Here is a 26,138-nt window from a genome sequence, read left to right as displayed (position 1 = left end):
TCATAAGATACAGATTAAAATGAGATACAAGTAGAAGTCATGAACATGTACTGTGATAATTTGATTAAGAGTAGGGAGGGACATCAAGTGAAATTACGCAACAAGTTTAGCAAGTTAGAAAATTAAAATTATACACCGTAGATGAAAGGAGTGCTAATTTAATAAAAGTATTTATGAGCAACACAAAACAAAAGCACAAAATAAACTGATATAAGAAGTATGAAGGGAAAAGTAAAGAATGACACAAGGCAGCTATTAAAGAGATTAGGAGAGTTTAAAGTGAACAATATTAGAACAATATGCTGATTCAACCAAAGCTATTCACAATTGTTCTCAGCAGAGTGGGAGAAGATACAATTATGCTTCAGCTGGGACAGGTTCCAGAGACCGAGGACACTCAAAACCAAAACTCCCAGTAGATAATAAAGTTAACTGGGCCAGTCACCAAAATACCATTCATTATTAGTAAGTTCATTGCAAAATCACCACTATTTCTATTATTTTAAGGTAGTTATTGAACATGATAGTAATTTTTTAAGAGCTGTCAAAAGACAGTTCTATGAACATTACATTACAGCACGCATGAGGAGCCAATTTTAGTGCATTAATATCCTTGATAAATTAATGACCACGCCATATACTGTTATTCAAAAATACCTGTGAGATTTCAGAAGACTACTGTAAGAAGACAAGATGTACTGCAAACATACGCATATCAGTGGATAGTGTGTGTATCCAAGTTTTAACTCATATTACAGGTGCTCAGTAGGAGGACAATTTACCATGCAGCAAACATTAATAAGTGGCTGCAATTCAACGAATCACTAACACGAATTGGTTAGAAAAGCACAACAGCAGCCCATTTTGAAAATCCTGTTCATTGTGTTGGCGATTTGTAAGTGCTAACTAATTCTAGGTGACAATATGGAGAGGATTATTTGGTTACATGTTCTGAAACATCTAGCCGCTACTGCAACTGTGCCACGGCATGTATTAAATTTAAACTTGGAGAGATGCTGTATCCATTGATATGCATGTCATTTTTCTGTATGTCTTTTAGTTTTATGCAGCCATCTTCTGAAGTTCTGGAGGTACAGAAGACACACTAGCACCCACTGTAGGGTCACAACACATGCTAGATACACAACACTTGCTACAGTTCTCAAAGCAACTGCATGTCTTTCATTGCAATAAACAGTGACCAGAAAGTAACAAATGGCTACTCATTTGTAAAAATACTTTATTTATTACACAATCATACATAAGTACATAATAAATGCATTTGTTAATTTACAAAATAAAAGTTATCGTTTTCGTTCAAATTTCCATTCGTAGACAGGTGCAGAATCTTGTGACCCAGGTTTGATTTTCTTTGGACGTTCCTCCTTTTTGTTTTGAAGATGACGTTCAATTTCGAGCTTCTGTTGTACAACAGCGAGCTCCTTCTCACGCTGAATTCTCTTGCTCAATTCTTTGTATGCCTGAGTCCGCTGAAGAACAGCTTTCTCCAAAATATTTTCATCTACTTCTGGCAACAATGTATTCTTCAAAACTGACAGTCTAGGTCGGTTTGTTCGCCGACCGAGCAAGGAGGGATGTGTATCTAACCTAGCAGCAACATCAAATTTTTTGGCCTCTTCTTCTGTATCGACAAAGAATATGTGTGTATTTTCCGTTTGATCTGCTACATCGATCAAGTGAAGTTGTGACTGAAGTTTATCTATCTTCTTTGACTCCATTGTTCGTTTTGTGGTAACATACCTTAAATCCTGAGTTTGCATCAATTTGATCTGCTCTGGTGTATGTTCATCTGGTTTATCAACTTCGTGATGCTCACCATCCAGAACACGAGAATTGATCATATGAAAATAAAACTCATCTGGATTTCTATCGAGAGCACGTTTCTTCAATATTTTGAGTGTCTTTTTCTTTTTCCCATAATTTTTTGCTCTCTCTTTATAATCTTTCTTTTTCTCTAGGATTCCCAGGTGTGCCCTGCTTTCTGGTTGAGATCTTTCTCGGTGTGTTTTCTGGTTTGCCTTTGAAGTCTTCTTCCATGAGGACATCTCGAAAAATTAACCTAGGAGAGGAAAATATACAAATTTAAGTTTAGTACTGCGTACATAGTTACACATACACACTTTGCAGAAATAGTATGGATGATTTTGAATTAAAAATAAAGAAGTGGGAGACTGACAGTAACTCAAGACATAAATTGGTCATCAACCAAATTTTCAGCAATACATTAGAACTTCAAATCGAGTTAGAGCTCTACATGTAATCCATGGCAGAACAACAAACTCTTATTGGGACTACACAGTATGTAATTAAAAGTAACGGTAATTGCTTGTAACTAATTATTAAGTAGGACTTGCTGTTATTTAGCTAACAAGCATCAAGACAGATGACCATGATCATCTTGGAAAAAACCATCACAGTATATGAAATAACCACTTCTGCTTTCAGGTATGTGTCACTTCAAAGAATATGCAGAGATGTCACTTTCTCAATTTACCACCAAACTGGTGCAACAAGTTGGTATAAACAATGCTGCAGGAATGAGGGACAAGGAAACAGGGTCCAAATGCATATCAAAGATCAATTCAAAAACTGGCAACAGTGAAGGAAGGGCATCCAGCTATTGTCTACCTCTAACATTCCAAATACAATAATTAACGCATCGATCCTGTGAAGATAAAAGATAAGGGCCATGAAAATAAAGAAGATGATTGATAGGTCAGTGGTAATCTTTTGAGTCCAAGGATATACTGAGAAATTTGTCACTAACTTATTTGTGCCGCATGCAATAAAAACAGAACAATTTTGTTTATTAGAAAGTTCAAGGTGTTGCAGACAAAATAATGCTTAATTAAAATTATTTAATGTCACAGAATAGATGGATATAAATGTTTGCCCTGACTAACCACCTTGCACAGTTGGTTGCCTGGATAATTCAGAATGCCATCAGCAGTTTAGGATTTTTTTTTAACACTGACTCACTGAATTCCAACCTGTACAACAGATAGCTGAAACCAGAAACAGGCACTTTGGCTGATTCTCGCTCAGTTTGAATTCTTGCAGTAGCACTGCTGAATCCTTTTACAAAAACAAATCACATCATCAATAAGGTCTTATGTGAGATTGGTAAAGAAAGAGCAGCAGAATTCTGGGTGTGTAGAGAGGCCTACTGAGAGACACGAACCAAAGATACCTTAAGTACTATCCTCTACTGTTGACACTGTCTCCTCCACAAGAAGAACAAGAACAAGATCTACCACCATTTGTTCACTTGATTGACTGACGTGTCAGCTGTAGGTCTAGGGACTTCGTATATGGGAGGCAGGGACCAGCAAGAACTCAAGAGTGTACACCATATCCGTAACCAACAAGTTCAAGTTGCTGTCTCTCAATGAAACTGAGCCAGTTACACACACTCAATCTGTTGGGAAGGTTGCAATGGCTATGTCAGGGAAGCAGATGCAATCTGTTAATCATTATCAGTTAGAACATACAGTGAATAACTGTACTCTTGAGGAAAATGGCAGCAAGGAATGGGAAGGATCGCCTTGTGTGTTAAGTGTGTGCCATTCATCATGTTGAAATTGTTCTGGCAGGTACTGAGAGAACAGGATGCAACCAAGTGAAGATTGTTGCAGATGTTGCAATCAACAATGCCTTTTATCTGGCCTTGGAGGTCATACCTACATCACTGCAGCAAGTGGCACAGAAGGTTGAGATGACAAGCCTAGCTTACAGTATTCCAACAAAGTAGCATTGTCCCTATAACTGATTGTGCCCTCTGGTTAAGAGTCAAGTGGCACACTTCAACCACAGCCTTTGAACGTTCCATGACAAACTAGGTTGAGACTTCACAGGCTTACACTACAGCTTTGAAAGCTGCAGAGTCCCTCTAAATGTGTACTACACACTGGAGGCTGCTACTCAGGTAGCTCACTGTATGTGCAGATGCACACGAGGGTTAGTCAGATTAGACGACTCTCCATCAAACAGAGATAGTGATAGTTGCAAGAGATGCCAAAGTATCAGTGATTCACAAACAGTGCCAGAGTTAGAAATACTCCAACACAGTAAAGCTCACAAAAAACTAGGAACAGAAAGCAGGCAGAAACCTGAAATTCATAGTGCAATGACGTTTTTAGGGCAAATCCATGTGTGTGTCGATAGAATAGGCTAATGGAAACTGGAGCTGCACTTTCCACAACAGACAAGAAAGTCAGCTTCACGGACATGGAAACTGATGTTGCATGCCATATTGCTAGGACAAGTTGGAAGGGATCAGTTGGCAGAAACATAAAATTGTATCCTTCTACAGATACCCTAACTCACTCCCAGATATAACAAAAAATCCAACCATGATTATCACCAAAAACACTGATAATGTAAAAACCAATTTACACGTTCCTCACATGACATCCTGAAAGCCGTTATTCAGGGTCGTAAAGTATTTATTAACTTTCAAAAAGCATTTGATTTAGTACCACACACTTATTAAGGAAAGTACGGTTTTATGAGGGTGCTGACTGAAACTGAGGATTTGACTGAGAATTTCTTTGTAGGGGAGTGCAAAGTGTTATGGTGGATGGATAGTCACTGACAGATGTCCAAGTAAGTTCACACACGCTTCATGGAAGTGTGTTGAGACTCTTCATGTTCATACCATGTATAAATGTGTGGGCAGGCAATATTAGTGGCGACTTAAACTTGCTGCTAATGTCTATAATGGAGTACTGTAAAAATGCTACAAAAATATTCACTCAGATTTTTATAAGATTTCAAAGTTGTGCAAAGATTGGTAACTCGCTCTAGACATTAAGAAACAAATTTTTGCACATCACAAATTGCAGTACCTTTTGACTATGACAGGACTGAGTCAGTTTCCCCATGTCCACTCCCTTTTCCATGTTGAGGGAGACAGACAACGGCACAAAGCAGGGGACTGCCTGTAGGAACGAAGTACAGTGTGGTCAAAGTGTGTCCCGAGACTGCTACAGTAGCTGTGCAGGTCCTAGAGGAACATTGGCTGCCAATAGGGCCCAGCAAGCCAGTAGTGGATAATCCCTTTGCTTTCAACAACCAAACAAGCCTCTGATCAAAACCAATACCAAAGATGGCACAGCCTCTGAACAGATATATCAGGTATGACATCCAGCTGGTATTGATGAGATATTTGTTTCATGAAAAATGCAAGGAAAGGGGCTCTTAATGTTGTATCTTAAGAAAAGGATGCAAGAATCCAGGAAATCACATGGATAATGACAAGAGGTACATATCTTTAATGGGACTAAGTGAAGTAAGAAAGAAAGGGAATGGTAATAAAGTGCTGGAAAAAGGAGGTAACACATTCATAAGCAGCTGGAAATTGCCCTAATAACTGTCAAACGATTAGCTGCTGCAGCAAGCCATCATGTTGGAAGAACCCCTGAGAGCTGTTAACCATGGCAGTGGTACCAAAGGCACCTCAAGTATTATCCGCTCCTTTGCAGAAAGTACAGGATCTGTCATTACTCATCCAGTTCACTGTGAATGGCATTTCAATGGTAGATCTATGCATCCTGTACAGGGTAGACAGGGACAGAGAGGACTCAGGGTGTTGTACCGATCACCCTAGCTTACAAAACTGAGGTTTTGTCTTTCACTGAATCCGAGCCAGTGGGACTCACACTTCACCTGTTTTGAGGAAACCTGTTTTGTTCAGTGTTAAGAGGAGGCTAAAACAAAAGGTTAGGAGTCTATTAACCATTGGAAGTTCAAATGAATGGTGAATGATGGTACCCCTTTGGAAAATGGCAGCAAGGGACAAGAAAGGACACCACATGCACTCAGTCTGTATGCCTGGGGGCCTCATTCAAGAAGTTGAAGTGTCTACTGTGGCGCATGTTGGAGTTCTGGAAGCTATTGAGGAACCATGGTGCACCCAACTGCAGACTGTGGCGCACGTTGGAATAAATGATGTCCATTGTCTGGGCTCTGAGGTCATACTTTTGTCATTTCTGCGACTGGCAGAGAAGGTTGAGAAGACCAACCTTGCACATGCAGTTTCAACAAAGCTCACAATTTGCAGCATTGTCTCCAGAACTGATTTTGGCCCTTTGATTCTGAGTGGAGTGGAGTGGAGTGGAGAGAGAGAGGGGGAGAGAGAGAGAGAGAGAGAGAGAGAGAGAGAGAGAGAGAGAGAGAGAGAGAGAGAGAGAGAGAGTGTGTGTGTGTGTGTGTGTGTGTGTGTGTGTGTTTTAGGTGCCCAACGGCAAGGTCATCAGCACCCTTACACTTAGCAAAAGAAACGAATGGGAAGATCAACTAAAATTGTTGTACACTCAAGCATTCAAAATGGCCACACAGTCACTCTATCTCACATGCACTAAAACCAATTAAGAGAGAAATTACCTATACATAAATTAAAACACAGAAGAAAAAAAAAGGGAAATGTGACTGGCTGACATCTTACAAAAAATTTGGATGAGCCAGTCACCCTGTTGATACATTAAAAACATCTCCCTAAAATCTTATTATAAATGTTGGACAAGTCACAAAAGTTTAAAAACTTGAACCACATTCGATTGAATGTTGCTTAAAATAGAGGGCAGATCTGTCGGCAAATCCACCACAGTCTGCTGGTCGGAAAATAAAATGCAATCCAATAGAATGTGGCGCACAGTGATCTGCGTGCCACAAGTGCCACACATTGGAGTGCTCTCTTGCCGGAGTAAGAACCCATGTGTCATGGGGCTGTGGCCTACGCGAAAATGAGTAAGGACCTCGCCCCATTGACATGGCTGGAAGTATGCCACGGCCGAGTTGGGGGATTTAAAAGCTTGTTGTAGGTCACTTCCAGCCACTCGTCTCCCCATCGACGTATGACTTTGTACCTCAACAGCGAGGTGGTAGCATGCAGGGGGATGGCACACTAAAATACCTGAGGATCAAGATATGCCTCCTTGGCTGCTCAATCTGCCCTTTCACTCCCCGCAATTCCCATTTGCCCAAGTACCCAGCAGAAAGTCACGTCCTTTCCCAGTTGTCGTAGTTGGAGGAGGACGTCCTGGGTGACTTTATCTGCTGGGTACAAATGCTGGAGAGAGGAAAGAGCACTCAGAGTATCTGAAAAGACAAGAAATTTAGTTAGCACTGGAAGAATGTCTGATCTGCTCCAGTGCCCACAAGATCACATATAATTCTGCGCTGAAGACTGTAAGTTCTTGAGGCAGTCAGGCCATCAGGACATGATCTGGGAAAACGGCAGAGCAACCAACAGAGACCCCATGCTTAGACCCATCCATAAAGACAGCTACATAGTTGTGGTGCTCATATAAAATGTCTGAAAATATCAAATTAAAAACAGATGCAAGAGTGCAATCTCTCCTGTACTGCACTAAGTCTAAAATGACACTGGGCCTATGCACTAACCTGGGTGGCAGACAGTTAAAACCCTGGATTTGGGGTTGTACTTGCTCCACACAGGTGACGCCAGCACTCACTGCACCGGATCCCAAATGGCATTGTGACTCGTGGATGGCTGGAGGAAAGGCAAATAACAGTATGGTATGTGGGTGAAGTCGGTTGGTTGGTTTGTGGGATTGAAGGGACCAGACTACTAGGGCCATCGGTCCTTTTTTCCATGAACCTGAAACCCCCCAAAAGGAATTAAAAACAAACAATCCAGATGACAAGAGAAGACACAGGACAAGAAAGACACAGACAGAGGGGTGGGGGGAGAGGAGGGGGGGGGGGGGGGGGAAACCAACCACCAAGAAATGCACTAAAAAACCCCAGTCTAAAATCATAGGCCAAAGGCCAGATGCAACACAAAGAAAAAAGGACAACCACTTAGAGCCAGCAATAGAAACCCCCTGCACGATTAAACTCAAAACTAAATCTGCCATTGCAACGTCATCTGATAAAAATGCAGGAAGCATATCAAGCAGCACAAACATCTGCCTGAGTGGAGTTAAAAGCGGGCAGTCCAACAAGATGTGGACCACTGTCAAAGCTGACCCTCAGTGACATAAAGGTGGGTCCTTGTGCCGCAATAAATAGCTGCGTCTTATCCAGGTGTGGCCAATGTGCAGACGGCAGAGGACAACTGAGTCCTTGCGAGAGACCCGTAAGGAGGAGCGCCACGCACCGGTAGCCTCCTTGATGGTGTGAAGTTTGTTGGGTGAAGGCAGGGTGTGCCATTCTTCACCTCAGGTGCGAAGTACCTTCTGCCGCAAAACTGACCTGAGGTCACTCTCCGAAAGGCCAATCTCCAAGGCTGGTGCATCGACAGCCTGTTTGGCCAGCATGTCAACACGTTCATTTCCTGGGATGCCTACATGATCAGGGGTCCACACAAAGACCACAGAGCAGCCGCAACGGGCAAGAGTATGGAGGGACTCCTGGATAGCCATCACCAGACAAGAGCGATGGAAACACTGGTCGATAGCTCATAAACCGCTCAGGGAGTCACTACAGATAACGAAGGACTCACCTGAGTAGAAGCGGACATACTCTAGGACGCGAGAGATGGCGACCAGCTTGGCAGTGAAAACACTGCAGCCAGCCGGCAATGAGTGTTGTTCATAATGTTCCCCTAGAGTAAGAGCATAACCGATACGACCAGCAGCCATTGAACCATCAGTATAGACAACGTCAGAGCCTTGAAACGCGGCAAGGATTGAAAGAATGTGGCGGTCGAGGGCCTCAGGCCTCGGGAGGGACTAAGTCCTTTGGGCCCTGTGCCAAATCGAACCGAAGGCACGGCCGGGGCACACACCATGTGGATATACGCAGAGGAGCCCGGAAAAGAGGTGGAAGATGGAAAACCTCAAGACCAGAGAGAAGAGGTCTGATGCGAACTGCGATCGTACACCCTGACCGGGGCTGCCGTTCTGGAAGATGGACGACCGACTGAAGGAACAGGAGATGATAAGTGAGATGCCCGGGCAAGCTACAAACGTGTGTAGCATAAGTGGCTAGTAATTGTTGGCGCAGGAACCGCAATGGAGGGACACTAGCCTCCACAAGTATGCTGTTGACAGGGCTTGTCCGGAAAGCTCCTGTGGCAAGTCGGATCCTGCTGTGAAGGATCACCTTCAGCACACTGCGGAAGGTGATGCCGAACCGTAAGCCAGGCTCCATAATCTAGACAGGACTGAATTAACGCCTGGTACAGCCATAGAAGGGTAGACCGATTGGCACCCCAGCTGGTGTGACTCAAGCAACGAAGAGCGTTAAGATGCCGCCAGCACGTTTGTCTAAGATGCTGAATATGAGGCAGCCAAGTCAACCGGGTATTGAATACCAATCCCAAAAACCGATGCTTCTCCACCACAGCGAGAGGTTCCCCGTCAAGATAAAGCTGTGGCTCAGGGTGAACAGTGCGTCGTCGGGAGAAATGCATACTGCAGGTCTTGGCAGCTGAAAACTGGAAGCGATGCGCTACAGCCCAAGACTGAGCCTTTTGGATATGTGAGGCTGGAAGTACAACGGGAAGACATATGGCCAAACTTCCAGCACTTAAAGCACTGCATGGGGGGAGGGATATAGGGCTTGATGTCACAGCGGTACACCTTCACCTTGACCTTCTCCGGTAATGTATCAGCTTCGAAGGCCAAGATGAAGGCACCGGTGGCTACCTGATTATCCCTCGGACCCCGATGGACGCGCCGGACGAAGTGAACACCTCGTCGTTCGAGGTTGGCGCGTAATTCATCGTCTGACTGCGGAAGAAGATCCCTATGGAATATAATACCCTAGACCATGTTGAGACTCTTATGCGGCGTGATGCTAACTGAAACATCCCCCAACTTGTCACAATTGAGCAACATCCGTGACTGGGCAGAGGATGCCGTTTTGATGAGCACAGAACCAGAGTGCATTTTGGACAAGCCCTCCACCTCCCCGAACTTGTCCTCTAAATGCTCCACAAAAAACTGGGGCTTGGTTGACATAAACGATTCTCCATCAACCCACGTACACACGAGGTACCGGGGTGAATAGTCTCCACTGCCTTCTTTAGCACGATGTTCCTCCCATGGAGTGGCGAGGGAGGGAAATGATCGCTGATCAAAGTTCTTCACGTTGAGGTTAGACCTCGATCGCTTAGAGACTGCTGGTGGAGGCCCACCAGCGAGAGATGATGTACCACGCTTCATTGCGAGTCATCCGCCCTGATGCCACCTACTCCGACCAAGGGCCCTCCCCACGGGCGCCACCCAGCCGCAGCAATAGCCACCTGGCAGGATGGCCATTGCCGGGAGTCCCGATGCCCCAGGGAGATGTGCATCTACTCCTTGGCATACGTGGGGAGTTAATGGCGCAGGCATCAGTAGAGCGATCCCTGTGTTGTCAGGGAGCTGCAACCAACAGGGTACATGGCGGCACCACCACAACAGACTGGCTACCGTGCTGGATATTAGGTGCAAGGAAGTCCATGGTCGTCGTCTCCGCAAAAAGCAACACTGCACAGTGCATGGTGGAAATTGCACCTAGGAATGTATCCTCGCCCAAGAGATGGAGAATGAGCGGGACGGCAATATGACGATGAGAAAGCTGGCTAAGGGTCTCAATGCACGATGGTCACAATGCATCATGTAAGGTGCCCTTCCTCAAATGGCTCACTCTTCAGAAGAATTTGGGAATATGGAGGTCAAACCCGAGAGGGGACCATCACATATAGGCTGAAACGTTTGAGACTCCTTTTAGTCGCCTCTTACAACAGGGAATACTGCGGGCCTATTCTAACCCCCAAACCCGCAGGCGGGGGAAAGCTGGGCAAAAGGCGCACAGGGGGGGGGGTTGAAGTCAGTGCTGAAAGGAACTTACATGCCTGATGCACCATGAGGAGCTGCTGCCGGACGGTGAGTGGCAGTTCCCCGGCCTCACCACAGAGACTGGGTATGGGACTGGTCCTACAAGCACCTGTGGCCATCCGAATCCCCTCATGGCGGACAGCATCAATCTTCAAATAAGAAGGTCTTGCTGATCTATACACTGTGCACCCACCGTCCAGTGCGAATGCATGAAAGCCCTATAAAACTGGAGCAGACATGGCCCATCCACTCCTCAAGGCCTGTAGCTAAGGCACTTGACGATTTTCAGTGCCTACACAGTTCTGGCTTTCAGGTCTCTCAGGCGCGGCAACCACAACCAATGTGAGTAAAAAAATGAAGCCCAGAAACCTCAGTGAGTCTCTAAAATATGTGATGATGTCCCTCATATGCAACACATAGGCAAATTAAAAATACGACAAAAGTGATTAAAATGAACATACACACACATCTGCAGAAAACTGAAAGTCCGTCTTTGCAGCCCACTCCTCTAACCTCTGCACTGTAAGTTGCAACTGACAGCTCACTGTTGCAACACTGGAGGATGAACAGAAAACAGCAAAATTGTCCAAAAATAAGGGGCACTGAATAGGACTCCTTACTGTAGATTTGATATTATTAATGGCAATGTCAAAGAGGGTGACACTTAAAACACTGCCCTAAAGGACACCATTTTCCTGCTCAAAACAATCTGAGAGTGAGACAAACTCGGGTCCTAAAAAACAGCCGAGACAGAAAAGACCACATGAAGATAGGGAGGTGGCCACGAAAGCTGCACTGATCCAGTTGTTTGAGAATACAGTGTCTCCAAGTAGTATCGTAAGCCTTACTGATATCAAACAATATACCAATGCAGTGATGGTTACATAAGAAAGCCTGTTGAATAGCTGCCTCTAGCACAGTGAAGTAGTTGACAGTGGACAGAAATATCCAGATTCCACACTGAAAATGGCTAAGGATGGTCTCTAACAACAGGACCAATGACAGTTAACCATCCACTTCTGGTTTGAGGCAAGGTATCAAAAGTTCCTCTCTCCCTGAGTTTGGGAAGTTACCAGTCTGCAGTATGAGATTAAAGCATTTGAGGAATACTTCATTTGAAGCCACTGGAAAATATCGAAGCAAGCTGTACCAGATATGGTCGTGACCGGGTGCAGTATCATGAGTCTCAGACAGAGCTGATTCCAGCTCCCACATGGAGAAAGGGTAGTTGTAATTCTCAGAATTGTTGGAGCTGAAGTCCAATTTTTCCCTCTCTGCAGTCACACGGTAGCAATGAAATGCCGAATCCTGGTAGGCACTGGCAATAGTTTTTGCAAAACGCTTGGCTAGCAACTGGGCAATGTCTCCGGGCGTTGTTTGGAGACAACCCTGTTTCACTACTGCTGCTGTTGGTAAACAACTGGGTTTACCGGAAATCCCCCGAATGGCTTCCCATACTTTTGTAGAAGATGTGGAGCGGTCGATGGAGTCCAGGTACACTCTCCCTAATGATGTGTTGAGCCTTGGCTTTTTGCAATTCGAAAGGCACTGAGGTTGCCTGTTGTCAGGCAGCATTTAAAATCTCTAAGAGCTGCAGGCCTTTCCCAGACTGCTTAACAGCATTCATCTGTCTACCAAGGAACAGGTCACCTCCTAAGACGACCTCAGGATTTTGGTATGGAAAGGTCATTGGCATGATGGATCACTCGTGTGATGTGGTCCACCCATACTTGGACGGTGTCATGCTGTTCAATCACAGCCAGCTGCCTGAATAGTGTCCAGATAGTCCTGTTGACCATACATTTTGGTGGCTTCTCTGCAGGTAGTGCTCCATCCAGCAGGTGAATGTGGAGTGGGAAGTAGTCACTGGAATGAAGGCTGTCAATGACCTCCCACTGAAAAGAGTCCACAAGGGTGGGAGAGCAGAAAGACAAGTCGATGGCTGAGATTGACCCAGTAGCAGTACAGAAACGAATGTGAGCACCTGTGTTAAGGATTCACAGCTCATGAGATGACATGAGGCTCTCCAAAACCTGACCCCAAGAACAAGTAGAGGTTGGGCCCCACAAAACATGATGGGCATTGAAGTCTTTCAGGAGGAGAAATGGTCGAGGGAGTTGTTTCAGAAGATCTGTGAGAGCCTCAGAGAGTACTGCATCTAGCGGAGGTAAATACAGTGAGAAAACGGTAATCCTCTGATGGGCATGAATTTTGACTGCAACTGCTTGCGGGTCAGTAGCCAGGGGGAGAGGAGATGAGTAGTGCGCATTATTTACAAACACTGCAATCCCTCCCCTGGCTCTTTCTCCAGATAGATCATCCTTGCAGTAGAGTGTATAGTCCTGTAGCCCAGGAACATCAGTATCTTTAAAATATGTTTCTTGTAAACACAAGCACAAGGGGCATGGCTGTGCTAGAAATTTCAGTTCCTCCACTAAAGTCCTGAACCCATTCAAGTTCCACTGTAGTGTGGGAACCATTTCATCAGTGTTGTTTTAATTTATCCCTGTCTTTGCACCAGGGAGCTGAAGCACTTGCAGAGCAAGGGGGAGTGGAGAGGCTGCCTGGATCTGAGGCATCGAACTCCATGATGTCTTCCTCATCAGCCAAATGCACCACAATGACATCTGATGGTGCCTGGGACAACCTTTGATCCAAACTTTGGGATCCTGTCCCTTTGAGGATGTGGGGGAAAGAGGGCGTTGAGAGGCACTCTGCTTTTCATGTGCCTTCTGGATGCTCTCACTGCAGAACTGTTGTTGGTCCGTCCAGTTGCAGCTGCCAGGATTGCTTTGTACTTACTCTTTTTATCTTGGCATGTACACATGCAGATGCTTGTGGTGGATACATGCAAGCTGGATGTCATCTGAGTTGAGGTGTCCACCTTGGGAACAGGTTCTGCACTATGGAAGAATACGAAGTGGCAAAGACAGGAGCTTTCGTCACCTTATATTCTTTTTTGGCTTCGGCACAGGGGATCCGCTTGGTCACTTTTATTTCCTGTATTTTGCATTCCTCAGAAAAAACAGGGCAGTCTCACCTCCAGACTGGATGCCTCCCAGAGCAGTTGATGCAGATTGCTAGAGATGGGTAGTTAGACCCAGTGTTGCGGGTTGCTTTGCTGCACTTCCCACAGGTCACTTCACCTTCACAACTCATGGTTTTATGGCATTTATAGCACCCCATTGGGTTAGATATGTACAGCCAAACTATAAGTCGAAGGAACCCTGCCATAATATGTTCAGGAAGTGTTGGAAAATTGAACGTGACAATGAAAGTGGAAGTCTTTTCAGTTTCTCCACTATTACTTCACGTTCAATGCTCTACGTCAACTATCCCCTGGGATGCCCATTCTTGTTTCAGCTCTGCTATATCCATATCCTGAGTTGAGAGAGTTGTGCGTCTCAACAATGATGTCATATTCACCCAGTTTGTGAGAGTTCTTGAGAAGTCCCACCTGCTTTGACCTCTTAGTTTTGACCAACAAGGAGCCACTACGCAGTCATTTTACAGATTCTAAAGTGCCAGCTAACCCTTCCAAACCCTTGTGGATATATATGGGGGACACTTTTTCAAATGTCCCTTCCTCCTCTTTATCACAAGAAACACATTATTATTGATAACTCCGTGAGCCTTATTACCCATGTCCCAATTATCCTTACTGTCAGGGGGACTAGTCCCTCTCATTCTCTTGGATGAATGGTTGTGAATACTCCCTTCCCGCCGAGACGGAAAGAAGATGATTTTGAGGATTCCATATCTGTCCCATGAGCAGCTACAGAAATAGGGGTCCACTCAGACAGAGTCCCACATGCCTGAATAAGCCTTATACAACCGAGCACTGTAGTAGGTTCCCCAAAAGTTGTCCGCTGACAATCCAGGCGGTCAAGTCAAGATCCCCGTTCCCTAACACACACTATGTTCCATCGCCGTACCGCACGGTGGCTGCTTAAGCATGCCCAGAGGTTAAGGTGAACACTGGACTGGCGGCACTTAGCAGTCCTAGGTCAGGAACACTGGGGTCACCAAGCCCGTTCCCAGCAAATGAATGCTGAGCCCCTGAGGGCTGAATCAAGTGGGTCTACTGAACCAGAGACTTCAAAGGTTCTGTGACAAGCTAGGCTGTGAATTCCTGGACTTGTGCCATACGATTAAGAACTGTAGGATCCCCTTAAATGGGTCATGTGTGCACTACACATCAGAGGCTGCTACTCCAGTAGCTGACTGTGTGTGGCTTGCACACAAGGATTTTTTTAGATTAGCAACTCTAAATCCAATACAAATAATGATAGCTGTAGGAAACCCAGAAGTATCAGTGTAAAATCAAAATGCCTTCCACATGTGACGGTATTAAAATCCTAATGGTTAACTGCCAAAGCATTCGCAACAAAGCACACCTGCAAATCAGTGAAGTTCACATAACTTTAGGCACAGAAAGCTGGTTGAAACCTGAAATTGATACCAGTGAAATTTTAGGGGGAAATTTAATTGTATATTGAAAGGATAAGCAAATGGGAAATGGAAGTAGTGTATTTGTTGCAGTAGACAAGAAACTCAAATCCCCTGATAGAAACTGAAGCTTAGTGTATTTGTCGCAGGAGACAAAAAAACTCAAATCCCCTGAGATAGAAACTGAAGCTGCATGTGAAACTGTTTGAGAAAGACTCAGTATCAGGGGTGATCTACTGAAGTAATCGAAAACTTTAGAGAAAACCTCAGTTCACTTGTACTTAAGTCTCCATCAGACTGTAATCGTTGGTGGAGACTAATCATCCAGCAATCAACTTGGAAAATTTTGTTAGTGGTGGGCATGATAGGACATCCTGTGAAACATTAATAAATGCCTTTTTGAAAAATACCCAGAACAGATAGTTTGGAACCACACCCACTGTGGAAATATATTGGACCTAATGGCAAAAAATAGACCTGACCTCTTTGCGGATGTCCACATCAAAACTGCCATCAGTGATCATGACGCACCGAGTTAGGTGGCTCAATGGTTAGGACACTGGACTCAGATTCTGGAGGACCATGCTTCAAACCCATGTCCGGCCATCTTGATTTACGTTTTCCAGGATTTCCCTAAATTGCTTAAGGGAAGTGCTAGGATGATTCCTTCTAAAGGGCACAACAGCTTTTCTTCTTCATCCTTTCCTAAACTGAGCTTACACTCCATCTCTAATGACCTTGTTATTAACAGGACATTAAAACTAACCTCCATCTCACGTGATCATGACACATTTGTGGCAACAATGGTCACCAAAGCACATAGGACAATTACAACAAGCAGAAAGATATGTATGTTCAGTAAAGTAGATACAAAATCAGTAGTGTCATATCTCAATGAGGCACTTGAAACTTTCAGCACAGTGCAGGAGCATGTAGAAGAACTATGGCTCAAGTTTAAAAGAATGGTTGACCACATACTGGATAGACATGTACCCAGTAGAACAGTTCATAATAGGAAGGACCCTCTATGATATAGAGTCATTGTAAATAAACTTCTAAAGAAAAGGAGACTACAGCATAATTGGTGTAAAACAAAGCATAGGACTACAGAAAGAGAGATGCTGAATGAAACACATTTGGCTGTCAAGAGAGCAATGCCTTGCGCCTTCAATGACTATCATAGCAGAATATTGCCAAATGATATTTCACACAACCCAAAGAAATTATAGTTGTAAGTAAGGGCTGTTTGTGGCACCACAGTTAGTGTCCAGTCCTTAATGAACGAGACAGGAACTGAAACTGAGGGTAACAAAGCAAATGCTGAAATGCTTAACTATGTTTTCAAATGTTTCTCTACAAAGGAAAACCCAGAGGAATTGCCTCAATTTAATTCTTGTACCACTGAAAAGACGAGTGAAATAAGTATTAGTGTCAGTGGTGTGAAAAACAGCTGAAATCATTAAAACTGAACAAAGCTCCAGGACCCAATGGAATCCCTGTCAGATTTTATACTGAATTTGGGGCTGAGTTAGTTCCTCTTCTAAGTATAATCTATCATTGATCCCTGAGCAAAAAACCATGCGCAGTTCCTGGAATAAAGCACAGGTCATACCCATCTACAAGAAGGGTAGTAGCTGTCATCCATAAAACTACCGTCCAATATCCTCGACATGGATTTGTTGCAGAATCTTAGAACATATTCTGAGCTCAAACATAATGAGGCATCTCAAACAGAATAACCTCTTCCATGCTAACCAGCATGGATTTGGAAAATACTGATCATGTGAAATTCAACTTACACTTTTGTCACAGGACATATTGAAAGCTTTGAATCACAGCAGGCAGGTAGATGCATTCTTTATGTCTGAAAAGCATTTGACTCAGTACCACACCTATGCTTATTGTCCACAATACGATCATATGTGACTGGTTTGAGGACTTTTCAGTAGGGATGACTCAGTTTGTTGTTATCCTGGATGGAGAGTCATCATCAGATGCAGAAGTAACTTAAGGTGTGCCCCAGGAAAGTGTAATGGGACTGTTGCTGTTCATGTTGTGTATTAATGACCTTGCAGGCAATATTAATATTACCCTTAGACTTTCTGCAGATGATGCAGTTACATGTAATGAAGTAGTGACTGAAAGAAGCTGCATAAACCTTCAGCCAGATCTGGATAAGTGGTGCATAGATTGGCAACTTGCTTTAAATGTTCAAAAATGTAAAATAGTGTACTTCAAAAAACATAGTTTTATCCTATGATTATAATACCATGGAGTCACTGTTGAAGTCTGCCATCTCATACAAATACCCAGATGTAACACTTTGTAAGGATGTGAAATAGAATTATCACATAGGCTCAGTAGTGTGTATAGCAGGTGGTAGACTTTGGTTTATTGGTAGAATATTGGGGAAGTGCAATCTGTCTACAAAGGAACTTGCTAACAAATCAATTATGCTACCATTTCTAGAATATTGGTCAAGTGTATGTATGTGTATGTATATGTGTGTGTGTGTGTGTGGGGGGGGGGGGGGCAAATACCAAATAGGACTCATGGGGGGATATTGAATGTATACAGAGAAGGGCAGCATAAATGGTTACCATACAGGTTTGTTTGATTCATGGGAAAGTGTCACAAGAATCTTGAAGATAGGCATTGGCAAATTCTACTAAGTTTCAATAAGCGACTTTAAATAATTACTCCAGGAATATACTACAACCCCCCACATATCACTCACATAGGGATTGTGGAGATGAGATTAGAGTAATTACAGCATGCATACAGGCATTGAAACAATAGTTCCTCTTGTGCTCCATACATAACTGGAATGGGAAGAAACCCTACTAACAGGTATAATGGAGCATACCCTTTGCCATGCACTTCATGGTGGTTTGCAGAGTACAGATGTAGATGTAAACACAGAAGGTGTGGTGGTCAGGAAGAGACAAAAGAAGAATTGGTACCACAATCATAGTAGCCAAAGAACTGGTGAACAAGAACTTAATGTGGAAAATGTGTGTGACAGAATATTTAACTTAAGATAATGATGGAAAGAAATATTCTTGATGTAGTCCAGGTTTACGATCCTCAAGACAGATTAAAAGGAAAAGATTTTTGATAAACTGGAGGATGCTGTAACATTTAACAAGACTTCAATGTTAGAGGTTGGAACGAAAAGATAAATGAAGCAGTCATATGAAGCCACTGAGATGACCACAAAAGAGACAAAGGGGAGGTATTAATAGACACATGATTCAGAAATAAATGAATAATTGGTAATGGATGGTATAAGAAAACAGGCAGCCACAAGTTCACCAGACACCGTTGGAATTTGCTACCGAAATCCAGGATAAAAACATTGTTGTAACTGAAGAAATCAGAAGATGTCTGACAGAAGTGAAAGTGATACCAAGCATTAATCTCAATGGGGACCACAGATTATTGAAAGGGTCATTGAAGAAATTTCAAAAGGGTACATACAGGGAAAAAAGACAGGCAAAAATCAAGTGCTGGAAACTGGAAGGTAAATAAACCCAAGAGATATACAGAGAAATGATTAAGACATAGCTTCACAAAGATGGGGGGAAGCTTGTAGAGGAAGAATGGAGGATGTTCAAACAAGAAGGCTAGGAGAATGTTTCTACTACGTAGAGTATATAAGCAGTTATTAACATCTCACTTGGACAATGAATTGGCATCACTTAGTTCCAGTAAGATGGATGTAGAGGAATTATGGGCAATGTTTAAGCAGACTGTAAATTGTGGTCTGGAGATGGAAAAGACCCACCATGGTTTAGCAACGAAATTTGGTGGATGCTGAGGAAGCAGATGCTGTTGCACTCTTGGTTCAAAATAGATTGTGTAAATGACAACAAGTGAAGGTTAGTAGAGATCTGTGCTTATGTAAAAAAATCTCTGCATGAAGCAAACAACAACTACAACCATCACAGCTCAGCAAACGATCTGACGAAGAACCCGAGAAAATTCTGGTTGTACATAAAATAGCTAAGCAGGTCTACAGCTTCCATTCAGTCCCTTGTTGATCAGTCCAGTGTGGCAATTGAAGATAGCAAAACAAAAGCCAAAATTTTAAATTTCATTTCAAGAAACCATTCACACCGGAGAATCATACAAATATACCATCATTTGAACATCGGACAGACTCCCATATGGGCAACATAGTAATAAGTATAGCTGGTATAGAGAAACAACTGAAAGATTTGAAAGTGAATAAATCACCAGGTCTGGATGGAATCCCAGTTCGAGTTAACAAAGCGTTCTCAATGGCACCAGGCTTGCATTTATTGTGAATCTCTCGCCCAGCACAAAGTCCCAAGCGACTGGGAAAAAAACGAAGATGACTCCAGCATACAAGAAAGGCAAAAGAACGGACCCACAAAATTACAGACCAATACCCGTAACTTTTGTTTGGTGCAGAATCCTTGAACATATTCTCAGTTTGAATATAATAAACTTTCATGTGACTGAGAAACTTAAGTTCATGAATCAGCATAGTTTTAGAAAGCATTGCTCATGTGAAACTCAGCTTGCCCTTTACTCATGATATATTGAGACGTATGGATGAGGGGCAACAGATAGATTCTGTACTTCTAGATTTCCAGAAAGCATTTGACATGGTGCCCCATTGCAGGCTGTTAATGAAGATACAAGCATATGGAATAAGTTCACAGATATGTGAGTGGCTCGAAGGCTTCTTAAATAATAAAACTCAGTATGTTGTCCTCAATGGTGAGTGTTCATCAGAGACAAGGGTATCGTCAGGAGTGCCCCAGGGAATTGCAATAGGACTGCTGTTGTTCTCTATATACATAAACGATTTGGCAGACAGGGTGGGCAGCAATCTGCAGCTGTTTGCTGATGATGCCGGGGTGTACAGTAAGGTGTCAAAACTGAACAACCTTAGGAAGATATATGATCACTTAGACGAAATTTCCAGTTGGTGTGATGCATGGCAGATAGCCCTAAATGTAGAAAAATGCAAGTTAAAGAGGATGAGTACGAAGATCAAACCTGTAATGTACGGATACAGTATTACTAGTGTCCTGCTTGACACAATCAAGTCATTTAAATACCTGGGTGTAACATTGCAAAGCAATATGAGGTGGAATGAGCATGTGAGAACTGGCAGGGAAGACAAATGATCGATTTCGGTTTATTGGGAGAATTTTAGCAAAGAGCAGTTCACCTGTAAAGGAGACCACATGTAGGACATTGGGATGACCTGTTCTTGAGTACTGCTCAAGTTTTTAGGATCTGTACCAGGTCGGATTGAAGGAAGACATCAAAGCAATTCAGACGTGGGCTACTAGATTTGTTACTGGTAGGTTCGAACAACATGTAAGTGTCAAGGAGATGCTTTGGCAACTCAAATGGGAATCCCTGGAGGGAAGGTGACATTCTTTTTGAGAAACACTACTGAGAAAATTTATTGAAGAGACACTTGAAGTTGACTGCCGAATGATTCTACTGCCGCCAACATACATTAAATGTATGGACCATGAAGATAAGATCACGGCTCATGCAAAGGTGTACAGGCAGTTGTATTTCTCTCGCTCTGTTTGCAAGTGGAACAGGAGGGGAAATGACAAGCAGTGCTACAGGGTACCCTCTGACATGCACTGTACGGTGGCTTGTGGAGTATCTATGTAGATGTAGATTTAAAAGCCCTAGTCAAGACAGCAAAACAAAAGGACATCATCAAAAGACAGACACAAAGAAACTCCATGATGAAATGAGAGAACTGCTGAAGCAGTAAAGGAGAAGAATAATGCATAAAGAGAATGATTCAAAAACAGGACAGGAGATTTTAGAGACAAATGGAAATCACAAAGCAGAACAGAAAGGAAAATGATAGCATTGTCTAAGATGATGTCTTGGGAAATAGCCACAAAAGATATAGAAGAGAATTTTAGAGGTGACAAGAAGACATACTGCATATTATGTAACATCTAACGAAGTAAAAAGAAAAGACTTCCAAAGTCATCGACAAAGTTCGAAAGCCTTGTGCAAGGAAGAAGGATTTTGAAAGTATGGAAAGAATACTTCCAAAATCTACATGAAGAATAGAATGAAACAAATACACACAATTAAAAACAGGAAGACAAAAATGGTAACATCATTACAGAGGAAACAGAAGAGGAGATCTGCATATGATGGGAGTACATAAAGCTGTATTAGAAATTAAAAACAGCAAAGCTCCTGGTGTAGATGACATCACAATGAAAATGATCACAGTTGAAGGATCTTTGGAATTGTGTGGCTGTAAAGAATAATGAGGATAGTATGGATTTAAAGAAAGATTCCTCATGACCAGAAAAGATAATTATTTTACCTATTTTTAAAAAGGGTAACAACAGACTCTGAGAACTACGGAGGAACAGCAGTACTGTGAAACTGCATGACGCTTCATTTAAAGATAATTTTAAAGAAAATCAAGAACAAGATAGAAAAACAATTAAGAGAAGAGCAACAACAAGGACAGTGACCTGAAAGGCCAACTACGGATGATATATTTACAGTTAAGACACACAGGAGAGAAGAAACGGAAATTTGGGAAAGAGACAGAAGTTGCATTCAGAGATATAAAAAAAGGCTTGTGATACTGTTAGAAAGGAAGAGGGGAGGCATGGAGTGAATAGCTTGAAATTGTGAAAAGGAATGCAACTCACAATCAGAAACATGTATAACCAACGTTTGCCAAGGGTCAGCTGCACAGGATATGAAAATCATAGCATATGCAGACGATGTGATGACTTGGAAAGGCAATGCGCAGGAATTGGAAAGTAAAATAGAACATTGGAGTAACATGAGCCATTCTGACATTGATTGTTTTTAAGTGCACATTGTGGTTACACTGGTATCTAGTGATACTGTTTATGTTATGAGGATATGGTCAAAGAAGTGCTGGTTTATTTTTGAATAAGAAGTTGTTGTATTTGTTGAAGGTGGGTTTCAACTTATTGTCCTGAAATGACCTTCATTATTGAGTAAGCATCAATGCTTTTGTAACATAACATCAAATATTGATGTTACACTGGCACATTTGAAAGTAGTGCTGCCAACAGAAGTAATGCTGTTTGCCAAAATTCTTCTAATGAGCAGTGGTGGGGTGCCATGGGACAGTGTCCTATGTTCATCCACTTGTTATTTTTAAATGATGTTTCAACATATTGATAGCATTTTTTTCTGTTTTACGAGAATCAGTATGCCTAGAAATCCAAAGAGGAAGACTGGGTCATGTAAATATCGTGTTTCACTCATGAACAATTACAGAAAGTGACTGATGAAGTGAAAAATAAAGGTCTACCTGTAAGAAGAGCTGCTGAATTATACGGAGTCACCATATCCACTTTAGATCATCATATACAGGGTGTAAAGATTGGAAAAGTGGGCAGACCTTACACAATTTCTAAAGATGACCAACATGTCCTTGTGTCTTATATCATTTTTGCAGGAGACTCAGGTGACCCTTTGACACCTTTAGACATTCGTCTAATAGTGAAATCATTCCATGACCACAAAGGAATTACTAAAAGATATTCAACAATAATTTACCAGGCAAAGATTGGTTTTTATCATTTCTATCTTGTCATAAACAAAAACGCTCACAAAGATTGTTTCCGAATGTGCAAAGATCGAGAGCTCAACTCATTCATGAGGTAGTAAATCAATATTTTGATGAATTGCAACAATCTTTTGAAGGTATCAAACCACATCTTATTTTAAACTATGATGAGACCAATCTACATCTAGCCCTATACTCCGCAAACTACCATGAGGTGCATGGAAGAGGATACATCCCATTGTACCAGTTATTATATTCTAATCTTATCCTCATGATCCTTGTGTGATTGATACATAGGGGGTTGTAGTATATCACTAGAGTAACAATTTAAAACCGGTTCAGTGAAATTTTGTTAATATACTTTCTCGAGATAGTTTACACTTGCCTTTAAGAATATGCCAGTTCAGCTCCTTCAACATCTCTATGACACAAACCTGTGAACATTCATGCTGCCCTTCTCTGTACATGTTCAATATCCGCTGTTATACCTATATGGTGAGGGTCACAAACACTTGAGCAATATTCTAGGATGGGTCACATGAGTGATTTTGAAGCAATCTCTTTTGTAGACTGACTGCAGTTCCCCAGTATTCTATCAATAAACTGAAGTCTAGCACCTGCTTTACCCATGACTGAAACTATGTGATCATTCCATTTCATATCGGTACAAAGTGTTACACCCAGGTATTTGTATGAGTTGGCCGATCCCAACAGTGACTCGTTGATATTATAGTGATAGGATATTATGTTTTTGCATTTTGTGAAGTGCAAATTTTTACATTTCTGAACATTTAGAGCAAGCTGCCAATCTCTGCACCACTTTGAAATTTTATCAAGATCTGACTGAATATGTATGCGGATTCTCTCAGATAGTACTTCATTACAGGTAACTTATCACCTGCAAAATGCCTGTCTTTACTATTAACATTGTCTGCCAGGTCATTAATATACAATAAAGACAGCAAGGGCCCCTGAGCCACACCTGAAGTTACTCCTACTTCTGACGATGATTCTCCATCCAAGATAGCATGCTACAGCCTTCCTATCAAAAAGTCCTCAATCCAATCACAAATTTCACTTGATTCCCCATATGACTGAACATTTGACATTAAGCATAGACGTTGTTCTGGTCAAATGCTTTTCGGAAATCAAGAAACACTGCATCTACCTAGTTGCCTTAGCCCCAAACAATATTACCGATGACCTAAGAAGAAAATTAGTCATTGGCAGACTTTGCTGTCAACATCCTCAAAGAACTGTTGACTCAAATAAATCAAGTGTTTCAGTCATGTTTTTGGGAACAGCTGTTGGGATACTGCTGCCTCCCTATGTGACATATAAAGCACAAAATCTGTACAGCATCTGGACAGAAGGGGGACCAAAAGGAACAGTTTATAACAAAAGCAAAAGTGGTTGGTTCACAATAGAAATTTCTGAACACTGGTTTGAAATGGTAGCTTTACCTTATTTCAAACAATTCAGGGCTGAATCTCCAAAAATTTTAATTGAAGATGATCTAAGCAGCCATGTATCAGCAAAAGTAATATCTGAATGTCAGAACATCATCAGATTTGTTTTACTTCCTTCCAACAGCATAGCCGTCCTCCAACAACTCGATGTTCCCTTTTTCAGGCATTTAAAAATTAAGTGAAAAACTGTTACTGAGAACTGGAAACAGAACAACAGAGGGAAGATTCCAAAAGACCGGTTTTCTGGACTGCTAAACAAATGTCTTGATGAGCTTGGTGACAACTGTGAAAAGAATCTGAAATCGGGTTTCAGAAGTATAAGCATTGTTCCTATAGACAGAGAACAAGTGCTGATAAAATTGCCTCGATCCAAAGCTACCAGTCTCCATGAACCAGAATGAGTTCAAACCTTAGAAAATTTTCTTGAGCAAATCAGAAGAAATGAGACACAACCCCTGCGAAGTAAAAGGAAAAGAATGGGTGTTCCTGCCAGAAAAACTATATCACTGAGAGACTGCACTACACCTGCAGTTCCTGGGACTTCAAAGAAACATGTCAACAAAAACAAAGATAAGAAACCTGACATGAATGTGAGATGTATTCAGTTCATGAGTCTGATTCAAATGGAAACATGTCCTTTCTTGAAACACCTGTAGAGGAAACAGCAGAAGAAAATAAAGAAAGCCAATTTCCATATAAAAGTATAAATTTTTCTCCAAGCTGTTTGCCAGTAGGTGCATTTGCAGTCTTAAGCTTGTATACAACAAGGACACTAAGAAGGAATATGAGAAGAAGTTTTAGGCACAATTATTTTCTACTTCTAATTATCAGGTAAAGCTTCAGGTCCAGTTCTTGGAGAAATCATTAAAATGCAACAAAACGTATGTTTCCCCAGATGTTGATGATTTAATGGAAATGACCTCCATAACTGCGTTAGTGACATCACTAACTGTATCACGAGGGCACTACAAGTTTAAATTTTAACTATGATCCATTTCAGTTGTTTATCAATGTAAATTTTAAATCATTTCGAATAGCTAGAGTTACCTTTCTTTGCAAAAAACAGCTTTTTGTAAAATAAAATGTCAATGTCCTCTGCAAGGTAAAAGAGGACACACGAATTTTCATTTAAAAAGGCTGTCAGATGCGAAACTATATAGAAAATGTTCACAAAATATACAGGCTACAAAGTCACCATGATTTTGTGCACGTACGTTTATAGGTATAATTGAGTTAAATTGCTGAAAACATTAGATAAAAAAATGTGTCCTAGTTTACCTCGTATTATGATAAATATATGGCAGAGAGTAATTGAAGAAGCAGGTAGGGAAATAAGCTTAACAAAATGTGAGGTAGAGAAAAATCAAGAGAAAAAATGTAAACGTAACAAAAAGAAATTATGAAATGAACAGATGCTGTCATATAACTTGGAAAGGAAATATCAAGAATTAAATTTCAGACAACAATTGGGTCAATACTATGCAACTGCTATTACGCTACTTACTTTTTGTTCACAAATATAGAAACCAGTCCACTTCAACTTCTGTCCTGGAACATGTGTTCCCGTCTGTGTTCTTTAGTGTTGACAAACATACAATCGGCTTGCCAAAGATAATACGCTTTAGAGATATTCCATACCTACCACGTAAACATACCTGAAATAATATATCACTCTGTAACTAATGATAGAAATTTTACTTCTTTCTATATATTGGTAACAAACATTTAGTCAAATATATTACACGCATTCATGTGTCAGTTTTTTCCATAGTTTCGTTATATTACAATTTACTCCGTAAACGCACTCGATTCCTGTTCGGTCGA

General features: G+C 41.9%; 1 protein-coding gene across 2 annotated transcripts; it reads right to left on the bottom strand.

Moving 5' to 3' along the window:
- Positions 1-1,220: 1,220 nt before the first annotated feature.
- LOC126190983 (probable U3 small nucleolar RNA-associated protein 11) lies at positions 1,221-25,925 on the bottom strand. Of its 2 annotated transcripts, none has more exons than XM_049931658.1 (2): positions 25,819-25,925; positions 1,221-2,080 (listed from the first exon to the last, which is right to left on the bottom strand). In XM_049931658.1, the coding sequence occupies exon 2, from the start codon at positions 2,064-2,066 to the stop codon at positions 1,305-1,307; it is 762 nt and encodes a 253-aa protein (XP_049787615.1). In that variant the 5' UTR covers positions 2,067-2,080; positions 25,819-25,925; the 3' UTR covers positions 1,221-1,304. The 2 variants fall into 2 exon arrangements, with proteins under 2 accessions (XP_049787615.1, XP_049787616.1); XM_049931659.1 differs by lacking the exon at positions 25,819-25,925 and adding an exon at positions 6,935-7,100.
- Positions 25,926-26,138: the final 213 nt, after the last annotated feature.

This window comes from Schistocerca cancellata, chromosome 6, assembly GCF_023864275.1.
Source record: "Schistocerca cancellata isolate TAMUIC-IGC-003103 chromosome 6, iqSchCanc2.1, whole genome shotgun sequence".
Taxonomy (NCBI): Eukaryota; Metazoa; Arthropoda; class Insecta; order Orthoptera; family Acrididae; genus Schistocerca; species Schistocerca cancellata.
This window is presented reverse-complemented; position numbering and strand designations above follow the sequence as displayed.

Excerpts from the sequence above, each read along its gene's own strand:
- LOC126190983 (XM_049931658.1), bottom strand. The coding sequence starts at position 2,066 with ATGTCCTCATGGAAGAAGACTTCAAAGGCAAACCAGAAAACACACCGA.